This window comes from Lynx rufus, unplaced genomic scaffold, assembly GCF_022079265.1.
Source record: "Lynx rufus isolate CCGP_SWC_20201006 ecotype Redwood Valley unplaced genomic scaffold, mLynRuf1.p SCAF_17, whole genome shotgun sequence".
Lineage (NCBI taxonomy): Eukaryota > Metazoa > Chordata > Mammalia > Carnivora > Felidae > Lynx > Lynx rufus.
This window is the reverse complement of record NW_025814831.1, coordinates 40,059,225-40,078,734: the sequence shown is the minus strand read 5'-3', so window position 1 is coordinate 40,078,734 and position 19,510 is coordinate 40,059,225. Positions and strand designations below refer to the sequence as shown.

Below are 19,510 nucleotides of genomic sequence, written 5' to 3'. Positions count from 1 at the left end.
ACGTGAGCCCGGCAGCGCTTCCCAGCTGTGCCTCAGCTGACCGCTTCCTGATTGGCTGAGACAGACGTGGGCTGGGGTGGGACTGGCCGCCGGCGTCGCTCGCCATTGGCTCTCAGGGAACCCGCCTCCCCCTCAGGTGAGGCGGGCTTGCGTGAGCGCGAGCCGGGCTCCGCGGGCGGGCGCGCCCCCGACACTCTCCTCCCCCCCCCCGCCCCATCCCGCGCGCCCCCGAGCGCGCCTCCGCCCTTGCCCGCCCCCTGCCGCTGCCTCAGCTCCTCAGTGCACAGAGACGCCTCGTCTGAGGGGACGCGAGGATCGGCCTCGCCGCCGCTTCGTCCGGTGCTCGGGGCCCTGACAAGCTGCCTGAGGGGAGGCTCTTCAGAGCCGGACCTGGACTCTTACGATTGCCGCCTGCTGCTCCTGCCTCCGGGTTTACGAGGGGGTTCCCGCCTTGCACCTCCCACCTCTGGACGTGCCTCCCCTTCTCTCCTCGCGTGTGGAGGGAGCCAGCGCTTAGGCCGGAGCGAGCCTGGGGGCGGCCGGCCGTGAAGGCTTCGCGGGGACCGATTCGCCATGGAGGGCGCCGGCGGCGCGAACGACAAGAAAAAGTAAGCCCCTTTCCTCCGTCCGTCGCGTTCTCCGCCGGCGCCCCCCGTCCGCCCGCCGCCACGGGCTCGGGGGCCAGCCTCAGCGCTCCGGAGGGGGCCGCCTTTTTGTTTCTGCCTCTTCTCCCCTCCCCTCTCTCCCCCCAGCCTCGCCGGCCGGGCTCCCCCGCTGCCCACGTCGCCATCTTGTCGTGGGGGGTGGGAGACGCCTCGAAAGTGCTTTCAGGGGCCGGGGGCTGAGCCCCGCTGGCCCTCCCCTCCCTGCCGCCGGGGCCTCGCGCCGCCCTCCTGCTAGCCTTGAAAATCACCCGGCCTGCCCTATACCCCCATCCGGGTGGACTTTCCCTGGCCCGAAAACCCCGGGAAGAGAGACGAGTCGCAGCTCGGTCGCCGCCGTTTGCACCCGAGCTTCCGCTCCTTCCCGCCCCCATTCTCTCCAGTTCCATTGAACACTCGGCCCCGGGGCGGACCCTGCGCGCTGGTCCTGGCTTCCCAGTGGGCTCGGGGCCCTGGGTTTCCCACCCAGGGGCTCGCGTGGTCAGATGAGACCTTACGGTGCGGTTGTCTAGTCGCGGCGGGTGTCTTTGCCTTTGTGCATTAGGGATTTGTCGCGACGGCCTGAAGATGCTAACTTTAGTTTGCACGTGCAGGTTTTGTTTTGTTTTAATCGCCTTGAAAAACTTGTCTAGATTGAGGAGTCGGAGTAACGGGAATTTGGCGAAGTAGCAACATTTTAAAGAGGGCATCACAATTGGATTCTTGTGTTTATATCAGCTGTCAAGGGAGCCCAGACGTTATAAATTAATATGTGAGACTGAAAAAGTATGTGATCGCAGCAAGTTTCAATGTAGCATCGAAATTTTTAGAACGGTCTCATTTTCATGAAATTGAAGCATATTAAAGGAAAACCTTCAAGATGTATCCGAAGTAAATAATCATTCTGTTAGAACTTAATGCAAGTTTTTAAAACACCTTAAAGTTTGAGTCTAAATGGTACATTATAGGATTAAGAATTATAAATGGATCCAGTGGGATTGAGGCCCCCCCCCCCCCCCCCAGCCCCTCACACAATTTGGTACATTTTTGGTATTTTAACCTTTGTGGAAATCGTTTTTAAGGAATTGGAGATTTATATAGTAAGAGTTGTGATTGGTAGACTGGCTTTACTCCTTAAAGTCCTTCCACTCTTCTGGGAGAGATTAAGATTAACTTCCCTAATCAGTATTAGCAGAAGATAAACTTGTTTATATGTTCTTGCTATTTCGTAGATACCATTTTGGTCCTTATTTCGTAGAATGATAAATTCTCTTTGTACACCAGAGAAAACCCTTATAAAATTCAAAAAGTGAGTAAATAGGCCTGGACTTAATTCCAAGAGTTGACAGGAATTAATTGCAATTATTTTTGCGGAAATGATTACAATGCTTTTAATGAAATGATGAAGCTGCTATATTATAAACGTGAGGCAGATTACCTCTGTGTAGTGCCAGTTTTCAGTTCTTATTCTGTGCTGAATCATACTTAATACTGTGCATCAAGTTATACACCAATCATTTCTTTTTTATATGCAATTCTCTTTAATTGTAAATTCTTTGCAGTTAGTTGAGATTATCACAAGCAGCTTTAATATATTTGAATTAATTAGTTACTGTGCATCACCCCCCAATTCTAAATTAGTTCTTAGATTTTGCTCAGTCCCATGTGTTATTTTCAAAATACTCTCATTTGAAAATTTAGCAAACTTGAATCGGATTGCATCATATTTCTTAATATAGAGGTTCTTATAACTGAAAAATTAAGTTAAACACTTAATAAAAAGCTACTCAACAACATTTAGATGTTTGTTAAAGATATCTGGTTTTTATCCTTTTCTAACTAATAATTTTAAAACTTTCTGAAAAGGTAACTGAGATTGAGGGACAAGGTACTTTCTTCTTACAATTTTTCCATTTTAAATGTGCTGTAGAGTCCAGTTTGGGAAGACAAATTTGTCTTCTTAAAGATGTTCTAGGAAACTAAAAAACTGAAGGATTGGAAGAAATCACAACAGGATGGAATAGTTACAATAGATTTAACAGGGAATTTCATGTTGATTTCTTAGTGGTAGGTAGGGCCTGGACTTAATTTAATAGCACATTAATACTGATTTTTAGATTTCAGAGTAATGTCAAGAGGTTCATTGTTCTATCTTTAAGGTGTCAGGCCAGACTCCTTCAGTTTCCAATAACAGTTATTGGATCATTAGAGTAAAATTTCTGAGAATGGACATTTCTTAACTTCTTTAACTTTGGCCATTAAAGTCAAGAAGCTCTCATTTATTAGTAAACTTTTCTCTTGTTACAATTGTACTTTGATTTTCCTCTTTTTTGAAGAAGAGCATGGTTGGTAGTTGAGAGTATAGGATCTGGACCTAGACACTTCTAGTTAAGAGTCCAGTTTTTTCGCTTGTTAGCTTTGTGAGCTTGGGCAAGTTACTGAATGCTGTTGAGCATATTTCCTCCTTTTGGAATGATAATAATAGCAACCATTTCAGTGGTTATTGTCAACATTACATGAGATAATGTTCACTGTATGTCTGGTTTAGGAATCTTGGGAACACTGTATACTTGGAAATATTATTTGCATTACCTGTTAAAGTTCTATTTAAACTTCCACAACACTTAAAAACTTTTTTGCAAGTGTTTCCAAATATTTATGTTAGTTCTTCTCCCCGCCTTCATAGATTTTTTCTAAATCTCCTAAAAATGAAGGCCAACATTGGATTTAGAGCTTTAAAAGGGGTTCTTTTCCAGTTAAAACAGTATATCCCTGGGTTATGTTGGCAGCTAGCATCGGTTACTCTTCTTGAGCATCTGTTCTCTCTACTCTCGGGTCCCTTCTTCACAATTCCTTACCCTGCTGTTTCCTCCCCAAATAGGCCACTTGTATTTACTTTGGGCATCAGAGACTAGAGTTGTAAACAAATATACTAGGCTTAGAGTTTATTTCAGTAAGGTATGTGCAAGTAACTTAAAGGTATGTGCAAGGAGTGGCAGTAACTTAAAACATTTTTTGTCTTGACTCCATAGTTAAGAGTAGATAGTTGCATAAATACTTATCTTTGCTAAACATGGTAAGTTGATAAAATGCTCCTGGTAAAACATGTGAACCTACACAATAGAAAAACTCCTTTGCTTATGAATTTCTCCAGGTAAGACTACTGGCCTCTGTCTCAAGGCAAGGCTTCAAGCTGTATGTTAGTCTGATTTTTTGAGGCTTGATTTGTATGAAATCTGTATTAGTGCAGTCTTTTACCTAAACTGTGGTAGTTTGTTCCTGTAGTCCACTGGAAAGCATTTTGTGCCATTGGGAGAATGTCCAATCTTTACCTGGTGATTTCCATTGTCTGCAGCACTAATGGTGTGTGGGCCCAAAGTTAAGATTTTATGGTTATATTCTATTGTTGTATATTAAGAATGATGTGTAGGAGGCTGAGGAAGATTAGTCTTGACTGATGTTTTCTGAAGAACTCCTAACAGTTGATTATGTTTGCTGGTGAAATTAAAAAAAACTGTTACCATACATGAATGTTAAAGATTTGGATTAGATTACTGAGTTTGTTCATAGATACAGCCTCTTAAAATGTAATTTTTAACATAGAGATACTTCTTAAAATAATATATTCTTTGTTAAAAATTTTTTTTAATGTTTTCTATTTTTGAGAGAGGGAAAGGGAGACACAGAATCCGAAGCAGGCTCTAGGCTCTGAGGTGTCAGCACAGAACTCGATGCGGGGCTTGAACTCCTGAGCCGTGAGATCATGACCTGAGCCAAAGTTGGGACACTTAACTGACTGAACCATCCAGGCACCCTTAAAATACTGTATTTTTATCTAAGATTGTTAACGTAAGTCTGTTTATAAAGTAGGAGAAAATAATCAAAATTAAATGTGTTGTTAGATAGTTTTCTATTAAGAAGTTGATTTTAATTCATAAGAATGTTCTCTTTTTATCTTGTTTCTTTTTTTTTAATGATGGGACTAACTATCCAGTTGGTGGATTTTAGCCAGCTTTCTGCGACATGTGGTGTATGTATTGTGTATGTTTTCTGCCTAACTACAGAGCTAGAAAAAGAATTTGAAGCTAAGTCAATCATATTGCTCAGTATGTTTGGTAAAAGTTTGGCAAGAATTTTTGAAATAACTAGATCTTGGAATTTTAAAAATAATTTTATACCTCTCTTTCTTGGAGCATCAAGAATTAACTCTTTTGTATGTATATTGAGATTTAGATTAAAATTCACGTTTCTGCAATAAAGACTACCAAACCCATATCATTTGCCAGACATGACTCTTTCAGAAAAATGGAATATATAAAATCTACATTTATAAAAACAAAATTTAAGTGATTTCCTCATGACTTGTTTTTCCATAGCTTTTGAAGTGATTGTGGGGTTTTTTTAAAATTGTGGTTAAAAAAAAAAAACCCACATAATGTAAAAATTCCCATCTTAAGCATTTCTAAGTGTGCAGTTCAAGAGTAAGTGTATTCATGTTGTTGTGTAACTAGAATTTTTTTACCTTGTAAAACTGAAAGCATTAAGCATTTCTCCTAGTTTCCCCCTCCTAGTTCTTGATGACCATCATTCCACTCTGTTTTTATGAATTTGACTACTGAATACCTTACGTATGTGGAGTCATAAAGTTTTTGTCTTTTTGTGACTGGTTTATTTCACTTAGCATAGTGTTGTCAAGATTTATCCATGTCGTAGGCCTGTGTGAAAATTTCCTTATTTTTAAGGCCAATATACACTACATTTTGTTCATCCATTCATCTTTCGGTGGACACTTAGGTTGCTTCCACGTGTTGGCTGTTGTGAATAGTACTGTTATGAACACGGATGTACAAATATCTCTTATAGATCTTGTTTTCAGTTCTTTTGGATATATCCCCAGAAGTATGTTGCTGGATCGTATAGTAACTATTTTTAAGTTTTTAAGGAACTGCCATACTGTTTTCCATAGTGGCTGCACCATTTTATATTTCCACCAACAGTGCACAGGGGTTCCTATTACTCCATATCCTCCCCAACATTTGTTAATTTCTGTTTTTGTGATAATGACTATTCTAATGGATATGTTCAAGTGGTTGTATTTTAAGGGTTTGTGTGTAATAACCAACTTAAAAGTTAACAACAGAGAACAGTTGCCAGGGGAAGCTTTATCGGACATGAGGTTAAGCTCCTGTAAAATGAGAATTAAGTTTTTCTAGGGACTCAGATTTGATCTGCCAGTACATTTTCAGAAATACTTATTGATTAAAATGGCCTGTAACTGTTTTGTTGTTAATAAAGTTACACTTAATTGGTAACTTATTTTAAATGACTTTTAAAAATAATTGAAATGACTTATTTTCATAAGAAAATCACCTCCAAGATGATACCATTTAGTTCTGGTGATCTCAACTGTTGGAGTATTTCTTCATTTTAAAATTTAATTTATAATATTAAACATAAAGATGATTTCACAGTGTGATTTTCAAAATTTATTGTTTTGCAAGTGGTTCAAAAATCTAGTGATGGAACATAACTTATGGTGGTTCTTCACCTACTTGTTTTGAAAGTCACAATATATTTAGGCAAATTAAGTGTCTGCCACTTAATACTGCAATTTTCACTCATTTGTAACAATTTCCTGTGCTGCTTCTCTTTTCCTAATAGTTTGTGAGAATCTGTTTTGCCAACTAAAAAATAAGATTTAAAGGCAGTAAGTTTAAGTCTTTAAGAGTTCTGATATATTTCTCTTCTTAGAGATCTTGTAAATTAAGATGCTAACTAGATTTCTCTAAAGTGACCCTCTCTCCTTTTTTCAAATTATAAAATTGAAACATTTCAATGGGCAAGATCACAAATGGGAATAATTGGAAGCTTGTGGTGTAAAAGAGAATACACACAGTGAGTTCTTAATAAATATTTGAATGAACGAAGAGAAAGCAGAGAAAGATTTTAAGGTTTTTAAAAGGTTTTTTGGAAGTCATTATTGTCCTCTCTTCTATGTCTTAATTTTCATAGGAATTTTTCTTATGCTTGGAAATGCCTTGTGTTACTTTGGAACTTCCTTGAATCTTGAAATTTATTTTTTTTGTTCTTTCAGAAATGTTTATAGTATCTATTAGAACCAGGCTAAAAAAATTTTGTTAGTAAATACAGCTATATCATACATACTTGGCCTTGAAAGTAAATCAGTACCCTATTTTAAGGTATGTTAAAACTTAGTGCTTGCCAATTCTATATTGGAGCACTGAGTAAAAAAAGTTTACCAAAAGAAGCATATGTATATGACTGCAGGAAATTCGCTAGTTAAATGTATGGAATGTGTCTTTACCTTGTTTCATCTTTAGCAAATGTTTCTTAAGTCTGCTCTAAACTTTCAGAAAGTTTGGACCAATTAATAGTCTCCAGCAGTGTTGGAGAGTGCCAGTTTCTTGTACTTGGTCATCATTAAAGTTTGCTTCAAGTATGAAATGCTTGAAGTTTATAAGTATATTGGGATGCTTTCTATTGCAGTGTAGAGACATAACTCAAGCTAGTTTAAGGGGGTAAGGCAGTCATGGGCTTACACATGACAAGATACAACTCAAGCTAGTTTAAAGGGGTTAGGCAGTTAATTGGCTTACACAGTCTAGTTTTGGTTGAGAGAATAGTTAAATCCAGAGTCTCAAGTGATGTCCTCAGAGTATAATTTCTGACTTTCTCTTGAATATTACTTGGTTTATATGTCTTTGTTCTATATGCATGTTGGCCTTGTTCTGCCACTGACCGGCTATCTGTATGGTATGAAAGATGGTACCTAGCATTCCCATGCCTGCATTCATAGAGTTTGTGATTTAAAAATGAAAAGAAACTGGCTCTTCTAGTATCCATATAGCTGTCTCCTGGATTAATGCCAGTTTGCCCTGCGTGGACTATTCATTTTTAACCATGTCAGTGGGGTTCCCTGATTACATGAGTCAAATGTCTTATTATAGTATTTCATTGTCTTGATGTAGATTATTAATTATCTCCTTATCTAGGACTCTTGGTCATTGCTGGTATTGTAATGAATGGGCTATAGGTTTTTGTTGCAAATCATCTGAATACGTATTCTACAGATACCAACCATAATTGTTCTTGCTGTGCACTTTGGGAAGCTTAGAGTCTCTTCTGTGGATTAGGGTTTTCATTTCAGGTTCCTTAAGAAAGAAGTAGAATGACTAATGGCTAAGAACTTAAGTGCTAGAGGCTGGCTGCTTGCTTTGCCACTTACTAGCTATGTGGTCTTGTACAAGTTGCTTTACCTCTGTAGATCTCACTTTCTTCATCTATAAATTAGGGTAAGAATATTTGCCTTTTAGGATCATTGTGAGGATAAAAAAAGATATTAACTCATGTGAAACACTCAAGAGTTCTTGGCACAAAGTAGGGGCTTAATAAACTAGAAACTATTATTAGGTTCATATTATAATTATTATGTTTTTTCAGAAGAGTTTCACTCTTTTGAAGTCTCATATTTAGAATCATTCAAGCCTTCTTTGGGACAGTCTAAGAACAGATGGTATCTTTTGGGCCACACCATTAGTAAACCTGTAATAGTAGTAGAATATTGGTGATGCTTTTCCTCTACATTGGTTTCTTTTCTCCACGAATGCCTGGCCTTTGCAGGTTAAATAAAGATATTTGTGTGTGTGTGTGTGTGTGTGTGTAGATATGCTGTTTTAAAGTATTTTTTCTGGGGTGCTTGGGTGGCTCAGTTGGTTAAGCGTCTAACTCCTGGTTTTGGCTCAGGTCATGATCTCGCTGTTCATTAGTTTGAGCCTCACGTTGGGCTCTGTGCTGACAATGTGGAGCCTGTTTGGGATTCTCTCTCTCCCTCTTTCTGCCTCTCCCCTGCTCATGCTCGCCCGCTCTCTCTCTCTCTCTCTCTCTCTCTCTCAATAAATAAATAAATAAATAAATAAATAAATAAATAAATAAAAACGTTTTAAAGTAATCATTCTTCATAGTGATGATGGTAGAGAGGAAAAAAAAATATTCACAAGGCTCTTTATTTGGCTGTTAGAGGATGGCAAATTAAGAAAGCCTACTTTTCCATACTCTTTTGGTGTCAGGAAATCATTAAATGTCTTTTAATCCGTTTGCAGAGGAGAGTTGGAAATTGCTTGCCTTTGCAGATAACATAGCTAAAATGTTTAAATGGGTTATATGTCAAACCAGTAGTCAAAGCCTTCACTGTGAATCGAGGAAGTACTATTTTTCTTGGGTAATGTGAGCAAGTTGATTTATTTCAGTGGTTCAAAAAATTTTTTTCAACCCAGGACCATTGCTCCAGCACCTAACCACTTGACCTGTAACAGATTATTGTATATTCATTTGTTTAGCAGATATTTGTGCATCTAATTTGTCAAGCAGAGCATTGAGTTGTTGATGGCTCAGGCCACAGTTGAGTAGTTTTTGATGCATCTGTTATGTAGTCCATCTTTTATTTTTTAGTACAGTGATTTCAAGTTTGGGGTTCTTGCAAAATGTAGACCAGGATTTAAGTTTTGTTATTAATACCAATCATCACGGAAGCATCCTCTATAATTGTATTTACTTATTTGGCCAGTCTGCTTTGAGAATTTTGACATACACAGAAGCACTCTCATAAAACAGTCTATTCATTTTTGGCAGCTTTAAATGTTAGAAAGTTCTTTTGTTCCAGTATTTCTTGACACTGACCAATGTTTAGATCTCTTTTGGATCAAAGCAATCCCTGTGAACCTTTGAGATGTACCGTCTGTGCACTTTAAAAAAATGTAACTATTCCTTTTAGTGATCATTTGGTACCAATTTGATCATAAACACATGCAACCTCAAACATAGAAAGTTTGTGGCAACAATATAGACTTATGTAGAGATTATTTAGATGATCCAGAATATGATTTTTTTCCCTTTTTCTTACATTGCCACCAGAACGGGAACACAATTTAAAAATTCATAAAGTTTACCTTCAATACTGTTTTAACTCTGTTGAGCAAAAAGCCTGCCATCTTTTAATTCCTATGTATTACTCTCTGCATTTGAAAAAATCACCGAATTTGTATGACATCCTTTTCAAATACCTGAAGGTAGTTATTTCTATTCCTAAGTAAAAACATCCCCAAATTTCTTTAATTTTTCCATTTAAAAATTATTGAGCATCTGATTTGTGGAAAGGCATAGGCTATATTAAATATGGGAGCTTCAGTCTTCGGTGGAATCTGAGCCCTTCCACTTACTGATAGTGTTACTTCCTTTATATAAAGGAAATAGGATCGGGGGATTCATTGGGAAAATTTATTGGGTAACATTGGATAGGATTGATTAATGTAGGTGGAGGACCGAGACATTTGCTTAGGAGAGCTTTTTCTTTGTCATTGTTTCCAGGATCTTCATTATGGTCAGGGTTTAGAACTAAATAAAAATCTTCAGCTTGTGATTTCTATGTCTACACCTTTATTTCAATACATGTGAATTTTTTTACTAAGTACTTATTGTAACTTACATATTTTCTGTTATATTTAAGCAAGTAATTAAGGGCACATTCTTCTGAATACATACATCCACACACACACACATGTAGTGTCATTGACCTTCTTTAAGTTCCAGTGTCAGTTCTATTAATATAATAAAACAAAATCATTTACAAGCTGAGGTGGCTAAAACGTAAAGGGAGAAGAGTAACAGAGGAGGTGATGTGCTTTGGGGAAAGCCATTAACACATAGCTGTTACTCAGGGACAGTGATTCTCAACCCCTTTGATGTTTGTGACATTCATAAAGAGATTTAAAGGTGAATTTTAAAAATTGTTTAAAAGGTTTGAAAAAAATCATTCTATGGTTATTATGTTTTTTAATTGGTCATCTTTGAAGCCTAATTATGCTCTTGTATTTTATTACTCACTTGTCACTGAGCTGTACCATTCATTAGCTTCTTATTCCTAGCAATTGTGCCTCATTCTACACAGCATCGCCCAACCCACTGAGTGCAGTGTTCTGCCTGACAAACATAGTTGTCTAGTATGTATATGTAGTTGCAGCTAAAAATAAATTTTTCTTATTTTTCAAAATTTGCTGGCTAACCTGTTAAATCTCTGCTATAAGACCTGCTGGTGGTTCTCAAATTTCTGTGACTTAATCACCTGGGTGTTTACTTAATATAAGGATTCCCAGGTACCCACCTGTAGACATTCGGATTTGATAATTTTGGGATGAGATTCAGGAATTTTTAAACTTTACAAGCACTGATAGATGAAATACAAACTTTGAATAGCTCAGAGTGCTAAACAGAATCATCTGAGAGATTGTTTTTTGAAAGACACATTCCAGGTCTACCATTTGAATTTCCAGGGTTGGGATTTAAGCACAAATACCTGGGAAGAAAGTTCCATTACTGATGATGATGTATATCACAGATCAACCAGTGTCTAATCTAGTCTAAGTCCTTAGTGTATTTTGTAGTTTTTGAGTTCCTAAGTATTGGCAATGCTAATATATGAGAGATTGGATATGTTTCCTGTACATGTAAAGCATTTGGGCAGATTGAAAAAAAAAAAGTTAACCATTTTTGGGTGTTGAACAGTCTTTTACTTCTCTGGGAATTTTTGAAAGACACATAAAGTATTTTCTTAGAGTAGAGGGGCTCAAAGTATTCTCCAGAGCAGCATCATTGGTACCTACCTGCTAACTTGCTACAAATGGAGATTCTCAGGCCCCATCAAGCTCTCCTGGATCAAAAACCCTGGGTAAGGCCCAATAATCTGTTTCCAGAATCCTGCCAGTTGATTGTGATACAAGCTAAAATTAGAGTAATACCTTCACATACACATTTTTGGTTTTATATATCTAGTACTTCATATATAGCAGAGGATCAAAGACTTTTTTGAGAGGCCCAATACCAATTCTGAACCAGGAGAGAGATGATGTAAATCACTAGTTAGGAATAATCTAAAAACAAAAGCATATTCCTTTTACAGACAGAACTTTAGTACATAATATTGTCAACAGATGTAAATCTGTTAGCTAATTAATAAGTTTATTTAATGTATAAATAGAACATTTTCACATTAATACTACTCCAGATGTGATACAGATTTTTTTTTCAGAATGTACCCTGAATTTAAAACAGTAAATCTTTCTTCCCTGTTTATTTTACTGCAGCATTAGAAAATCGAGTATTAAGCATTTCTGTGAGGTTATTGGAAGGAGAATAATCTATCTTTTTCCTAATTGTGGATATTTGCAAGATATTGCCAAGCTAGTAAGATAGTAAACACTTAAACCAAGAAATTTAAGTTCCTTTCAAAACTCAAATAAGTATATGTATACTGAGTATTTTTCTTTGGAAACCATTTCACTTGATTTTATAATTTCAGATTAATTATGAAATGCCAAATTTAAAAGCCAATAATTAGATGAGAACGAGAGACTGAAAATATTGAATTATATTGCTTACTCAGTCACCACTTTCCGTTTCTCTGAAAGAAATATGATTATTCCTGCTTCATTTCCAAAATGAAGAAAACATTTAACTCCTTTCTAATTAGTCTTTCTGGAAAACAAATTGAAACGTTAGATGACTACTTCTTTCAGACTTTTCTGACAAATGCAGGTACATAATAGTATCAGTTCACCGATGAATTTTGAAGTACAAAATATTCTGGGATCTTGCCATCTTGAAACTATGAATTTGGTAACTGTATATTGTGTTTTTCAGGTTTTATCTAAGCATTTGTAAGTTACATGTCTGTATGTATATGTGTACATATATACATACTGATTTACATATGTACACAGGTATTATACACAGAAAAATGGATTCATATTCAAATTTTGTTGTATACCCTCTTCACAATACTATACTGTAACATCTTCTATAAGCACAGATTAATTTTTGTAGACTTTTTTCTTGTGTCTTAAATTTTTGTTATTTGATTTTATGGAAAGATTTTTCCTAGGGCAAATGTGTCAGTTAGGGATTGACCTACTAACTGCTACTGAATAAAGACAAGAAACATAATGGTATATTTGTCCTAGAATGTAAGCTCCATGGGACAAGTAACATGGTCTGTTTTGTTAATCAGTCTTGCTGAGAACAGTATATGGCTCAATGGAGATGACTAAGAAATACTTGTTGAATAAATGAATAATATTCTTTAACATGAATATCCTAAAGGTTCATTTTTAAGTTTATTGGAAGTTAGAAGACATTTTCCTGGAGAAAATAGTTATAAATAATAACTAGCTGTCCTGAAAATGTAATTCATGTTTAATTTTAAATGTCACTGTTTGCAGTTTTTTTCCATTAAGTAAGGATATATATTTTTAAACATTAGTACTATATTGCATTTATCAAAAAAAATTCCGTATATAAGTGGATCTACACATTTCAGATCTGTGCTGTTCAAAGGTCATGTGTATGTAGCAAAATAACCAGAGTGGTGAAATTTAGGGGAGAAGAACAGTTTTGGAAGACAGAGTAGAGACAAAATAATGCTGGGTTGAATCTTAAAAGTTTCTCACATAAATTTGCCAAGTCACATACTGAGAAGGGTACCTCAGGCTGAGAGAGACTGAGCGAGAAAGGAACGAAATATGTTTTTGAGTAACTGCAGTGTGACCAAAGGAATAGGGAATAATGAAGATGAAGAGATGGACAGGGAACTAGCTAAGGGAGGGTTTCTTTAGAAAATAGATTTTGTCCTGTGTACATTTGATGGGATTTTAAGCAGGGCATAATATGAGATTTCTGACTGTGGAATGATAATTGGGTAGATATTTGGGTGAAATTAAAGCACAGTAATAGTGAAATAGTTCAGTCAGTGGTTCCCAGATCTAACTGTGTATCATATGCATCTTGGGAGTTTTACAAACCCAGAATTTTGGGCCCTGCTTCAGATCTACTGAATCAGAATTTACGAAGGTGGAGCCCAGAAGTTTGGAATGTTGAATGCCCCTAAATAATTATGATGCACCTAGACCAGCATTTGAAAATATAGCACTAGGTAACTATTTCTACAGTAGGCTAAGTGGGAGGCTATCCTGCTTGTCACTATATTCCTTATAACTTGAACAGTGCATGGTAAATGCTCAATAAATATTTATGTAACAAATATTTCTTGAATGAAAGAAGTTATTCTGAAGTTCAGGAAGTCCACTTCCCATCTTGTGTTTTGGTTCTCTATAGAGTTGTTTTCATGAACTGAGCTAATACATGAAAGTGTTTAACATAGTGCCTGATACACATTAAGTGCTCAATAAATGGTAGAAGGGGAAGATTTTCTTCGTCTTTTTTCTCTTACGTTACTTTGTGTGATTAGGTATCTTGGCAATTTAGCTTATGCTTAGCCAGCTTTGAAGTGAGTATGCAGATTGGTTTTACTTTGGGGATCCAGATGTGGAGCAAATAAAACACCAGCAATAGTGAGCTGAGATGTTTGAGTACAGTCTGGTGGGATTATATGAGGTAGATTGAATTACTGTCCTCTGATTCTCTCCCCTTAGTGGTTGGCAGTATCCACTAAAGGCTGTATTGCTTTGAAGAGCTGGTGGACAGTGGAGCCCAGAGCATCGCCATTGTAGGTGCTTTTGAATTAGGATTTTGGATTTATAAGCGGATACCAGGAAAGAGCCTGCCCGTGAGTGCTTCTGAATGGCTTAGAGTCAAGTTCTAAATTCCAGAGCCAACCCCTCTACCTCTCCTTTATGTCTTGGGAGATGTGTAGACAAATTTTGAACTTTATAATGCCTGGATATATGTATACTTACCTTAGTAATTAGAATTGAATTTCTGAGAGGTAGCATAGTCTGTTGTTAACAGCATAGTTTTTAGAGCCAGACTGCTTGAGTTTGAATAAAGCTGTGCCACTTATTAACTCTATAAACTTGGGTAAGTTATTTAACCAGGTTCCTTATTTGTAACATGGTGATGATAATAAAAATTAAGTTAATTGATGAGAAATGTTTAGAGTACCACTGTGTACATAGTATAATCACCTTGTATAGGAGTTTGGATTAAAGCTGCAGGCCAAAATGCCAACTAAGAACATAAAAATTTCCTTGGAATTTCCTCTGGCCTGAGATTTTAAGAAGTGCAGGGCAGTTAAAACAGTGAGATGTACAATTTTTCACCTATCAGCTTCACAAAAATTAAAAAGGTAAAAAAGACCCATAATATATATATTACAGCAGAGTGCGTGGAGAAATAGATAAACACATTCATGAATTTGCAGAGACAAAAATAGTTACAGACCTTTTTGGAAAGGTACATTTAAATGCCACATCCTTTAGATCATGGAATTTCACTTCAGAAGTTCTGTCCTGTAGAAATACCAACATAAGAAGTGGAAAACAACAACTTGTACCTTCAAAGCCAGAAAGAGTTTTTAAAGCAACAAATAATAGATTTGAGAGACTTTTAAAAAAAAATGTATACATTAACTTTATTAGAAATAAGATGAATCAGGGTGCCTAGGTGGCTCAGTCGGTTAAGCATCCGACTTCAGCTCAGGTCATGATCTCGTGGCTCATGAGTTCGAGCCCCACATCTAGCTCTGTGCTGACAGCTCGGAGCCTGGAGCCTGCTTCAGAATCTGTGACTGCCCCACCTCTCTGTCCCCTCCCCAGCTCATGCCCTGTCTCTGTCTCTCAAAAAATAAGTAAACGTTAAAAAAGAAAAAAGTAAAAAAAAAAAAAAAAAAAGGAGGATGAATCAGTTCTTAACGTTTTGAATGATTGGCTCTAAGTTCAGGTCTTTAAGTCACATGTATTTGTAATCAGGAATGTTAATAGGCTTTTCTTTTATAATTAGACAACAAAAAGATGAATTAAAATATCTGCAATTATTTTGTGTTCTTGTTAATCTAAAGAATACTAAGCATTCTCTGTAAAATGGCTATTGCCATTCAACTTTGTATACAAGAAGGTTAGTGACAGCGGCTCATTTTCCTAAGTGTATTTTCTATACAAAATAATTTCAAGATATAATTTAGTTAGCTTCTTGTCCAGTGCTGTATGTTAAATAATGATGAAATAGTAAGTGTGTGAAAACTACAGTACCACAAAGATCAACTTATTTTGCTGTTTTCCTCAAATGTTAGTCCTAAAACAGTCATAGAGATGGGTAAGCAAACTATTGAAAAGATAGATTTTTTACTATACTCTTAACTGATTTCTACTAAGATGTGAAATAGCACTTTATACAGACATGTCAGTGCAGAACTTTACTTGATTTGTACTTAATTAAAAACAACAAAGATGGAATTGATAATTTAGAGAAATACAGTACCTTATTTGCATGCAGAAAATCTGCCCATTTTCTTCTGATCTACAAAAACTTTTATTTTGCAATCTAAGTAGTAAGTAAATAAATAGTACAGGATTCATCTCTGTGGGACGCAGATGCTGTGGTTTGTCCGAAATAATTTCTTGGCTAGTACTTTAATTCTGTGGGGTATGACCTGATAAAAAGAGCCTTCTGAGGAGACAAGAAGCTGAGCCATGCTGATGCTGAAACTCATAAGAACTTTGTTGGTTATAGCTTTAAGCTAAGAAATGTTTTAAGAGCCCCCATAGTCACATGTGTGAAGAACATCATATAAATTACTATATTAAATCTTTATTATAGGTCTCCTGATTGCTTTATGTCTAGATAGATTACGTAATATAGGACACAATGATTTTCATCACCTTCATCTAATTTAGGTTTGTCAACTCTTGAAATACCCTGTTACTTGTTTTATTGAGGCTTATTTTTCTTGCAGAATTCTGGCTCATGCTCAAATTCTTACTCTCCTAGTCTTCACTGCTTAAGTATATTATGCTATAAATGTTTTATCCAGGCTCACATTTCTTATGGATTTGTCTTATAAATTTAGTTGCCACATCTTTAACAATATTATCTTCAGAGTTCTGGATAATACAAGTGTTTCTAAAGGTGTAATCACCATGGTTAGCTAGATCAGATACCCTTTAAAAGCATATAGCAGGTAATAAAAGGATTTAAATTTTTTACCAAGTAAAAATTTGGATAGTCATTTATTGGTAGCTTTAATTTGGTTGAGTAATTAACAAAAGAAGCCTAGTAAGTTTGATGAAAGTTGTTGATAAAATTCTGATCACCTGGACTAATTGTGACATTTGAACTAATATTCAGGTCAGTTGGTCATCACACTTTTTTTGCTAGCTTTACTTGAACCAGATAGTAATCTGATTTCCACTATCATCCCTTCCTCTCACTTGCCAATTCAGAGGGGAAAGAGAGGAAAGTTAGATGCTAGAGCCAATAGGGACATATTGGATCTCTCTCCCCTAGAAACTCTGGTATGTGTATAAAATAGATTTTGAAAACTTTTATTATTTTACATTTTATTCTAAGTTCCAATTTAAACATTCATTAAAAGTTAACGAGAACAGTGAGGCAGTTCTAATGCACATAAAAAATGAAGTTGCAGACTGTTGACATTATTGAATTTTCATGGTAGCCTCGGAGTCTAATTTATTTTCATGTTTTTAAAAAATTATACAGCATTGGAGTGCCTGGGTGGCTCAGTTGGTTAAGCGTCTGACTCTTGATTTTGGTTCAGGTCATGATCTCACGGCCCATGAGTTCGAGCCCCGTGTCGGGCTGCACATTTGACAGTGTGGAGCCTGCTTGGGATTCTCTCTCTTCCTGTCTGTCTCTCTGTCCCCCCCCCCCCAAGATAAATAAACTTAAAAATACTATATGTCATTAAGAAAATCTTGATTCACATAGATCACTAGTTATAAATAGTAATAGTTTTTAATAGCTTACCTTAAATCTCAAAATACTCAAGTAAAATTGATCTAGATGCTTGAGTTGAAAAATTTGTATCAAAGTTCAGTTACTAACAACAGCAAATATTCACATTCCTTATTAATGTATGAAAGTCAGATACACACACAAATTTAAGTGTTAAAACTAGATTATCATTGTTGCACAATACAGCTGTTACTCAACATAATGGGAGCATGTGCTGAGAACCCTGCCTGTTTTTTTGAGAGTGTTGCTTCTATGATTGAACCTTGCAGTTTTGCAGATCATCTGGAGGGAGGAGAGATTTGAGGTAGATACAATTATGTGCTTCATTCATAGGATGTAAGGAGGATTAAGTGATAGAATGCTGACAAAGTCCTTAGCATAGTGCTAAGTGCTTAATAAATGGTAACAGCCGTTTTCAACATTTAATAAATAATTGACTTAACAGAATGAGGTTGAAAGTCATAGGAGCATGCTGAGTATTTGAGGTAGAAGCAGCATTCTTCCTTAAGATAAAACACTGGAAGAGCAAACAGACTTTGGAGTGAAAAAAACACCTTGTGTTCAAATCCCGTCTGCTAATGGCTGTTTTTAGCCTACTGTATAACCTCATCTGTAAAAAGGGATAATATTTACCCTATTTACAAATTTTGAGAGAACTAGGCACCTGGTATGGGGTAACATTTGGCACATAGTAGGTTTTAATAAACAACAGCTCTTAAAGAAGCTAAGGACAGAACCAGGGTTAGCCTTGTTTACCTCCTCCAGCTGGGTCAGGAGGAATAGATGTTTCTACACAGTCAAGCAAAGGAAGGTGAATGTCTCTGCTTAGGAAAATCTTTCTGATTTTATTCTTGGAAAAGTTCCCTAAAGATATATCCTTGTTTTGACACCTTTCTTAATGTTTATTAACCTGTTTCTTTCAATTCTTAGTATTGTGTCACATCTTTTTTTTTTTCTTCTATACTCCTGCTTTTATTTGGTACTTGTGCTAGTAAAGAAAAGGCGCTGCTAAAGAGGCTGCTAAGGGAATAAGTAACCTGAAAATGGTAACTTATTATAGCTGCTAATATAGATTTCTTTAGCTTATAGTCAGTATTGCTCATGTGGTAGGGTAGAAGAAGTTGGGAAAATATCAGAGTCCAAAGAAACAAGTCAAAAATCAGTTTGTAGCTGTAACTGTTCTGCCAGCTTAACAACTCCTGTTTTCAAGTTAATATGTACAGCTTTAGTTTCTTTAGACTTAATGGTGCTTTCTTTATGTTGAAACTACTTCTGAATGGCTATGAGGGTGCACATACACAGGCTACTTTTAAGACTTTGGCTAAAACAAAATATCCTCTCTAATTTGATATGCCAGGAAGGAAATACCTGTTTTAGACAGGTTTAAAGCTCCATCTTGGACTTCTTTGTTAGAGTTCCCTATGTCTTCAGTAATCCAGAAATTTGTGTATCTGTCTCCTACATTCTTACTTTACACATTCATGTAGTAGACCAATCTCTATATAATTACATGGCATCTTCACATTGTTTTATGGAAAGCAGAAAGATGTAAAATTAGTTTTATCCAAGCAAAGGCAAGCTAACTTATATAAATTTTCTTTTTCTGTCCTCCTTTTTTTGCTCAATAGGATAAGTTCTGAACGTCGAAAAGAAAAGTCTAGAGATGCAGCGAGATCTCGGCGAAGTAAAGAGTCTGAAGTTTTCTATGAACTTGCTCATCAGTTGCCACTTCCCCATAATGTGAGCTCGCATCTCGATAAGGCTTCTGTTATGAGGCTCACCATCAGCTATTTGCGTGTGAGGAAACTTCTGGATGCTGGTGAGTTGTTTTACAGGGGCGTAATGAGCCTAAAAATTAGAAATTAGAAGTAATTAGAAGGTGGTCATACTCTCTGTCCTTTAATGTAATTTTTATTACCTGCTTTTAAAGCTTCAGTAAGGAATTTTTAAGATACTGGCCTTTTCCCCCTCTTTCTCTTTTGCCCCACCTTGCTACCAGTCTTCCTTTTAATAACATGACCCTTCTTTTCAATGGTTTGCTTGCCATGTTACTTTAAAAATAATCAGGGGTGCCTGGGTGGCTCAGTCGGTTG

General features: G+C 36.7%; 1 protein-coding gene across 1 annotated transcript in view; it reads left to right on the top strand.

Annotated features, from left to right (window-relative positions):
* The first annotated feature begins 272 nt into the window (after window positions 1–272).
* The window catches only part of HIF1A (hypoxia inducible factor 1 subunit alpha), a 41,147-nt gene continuing 21,909 nt past the window's right edge, over window positions 273–19,510 (top strand). Inside the window, exons 1-2 of the mRNA XM_047079550.1 lie at window positions 273–608; window positions 19,046–19,236. Of these exons, the coding sequence (XP_046935506.1) occupies window positions 574–608; window positions 19,046–19,236 (226 nt within the window). The 5' untranslated portion in view covers window positions 273–573. The remainder of the gene's footprint in view (window positions 609–19,045; window positions 19,237–19,510) is intronic.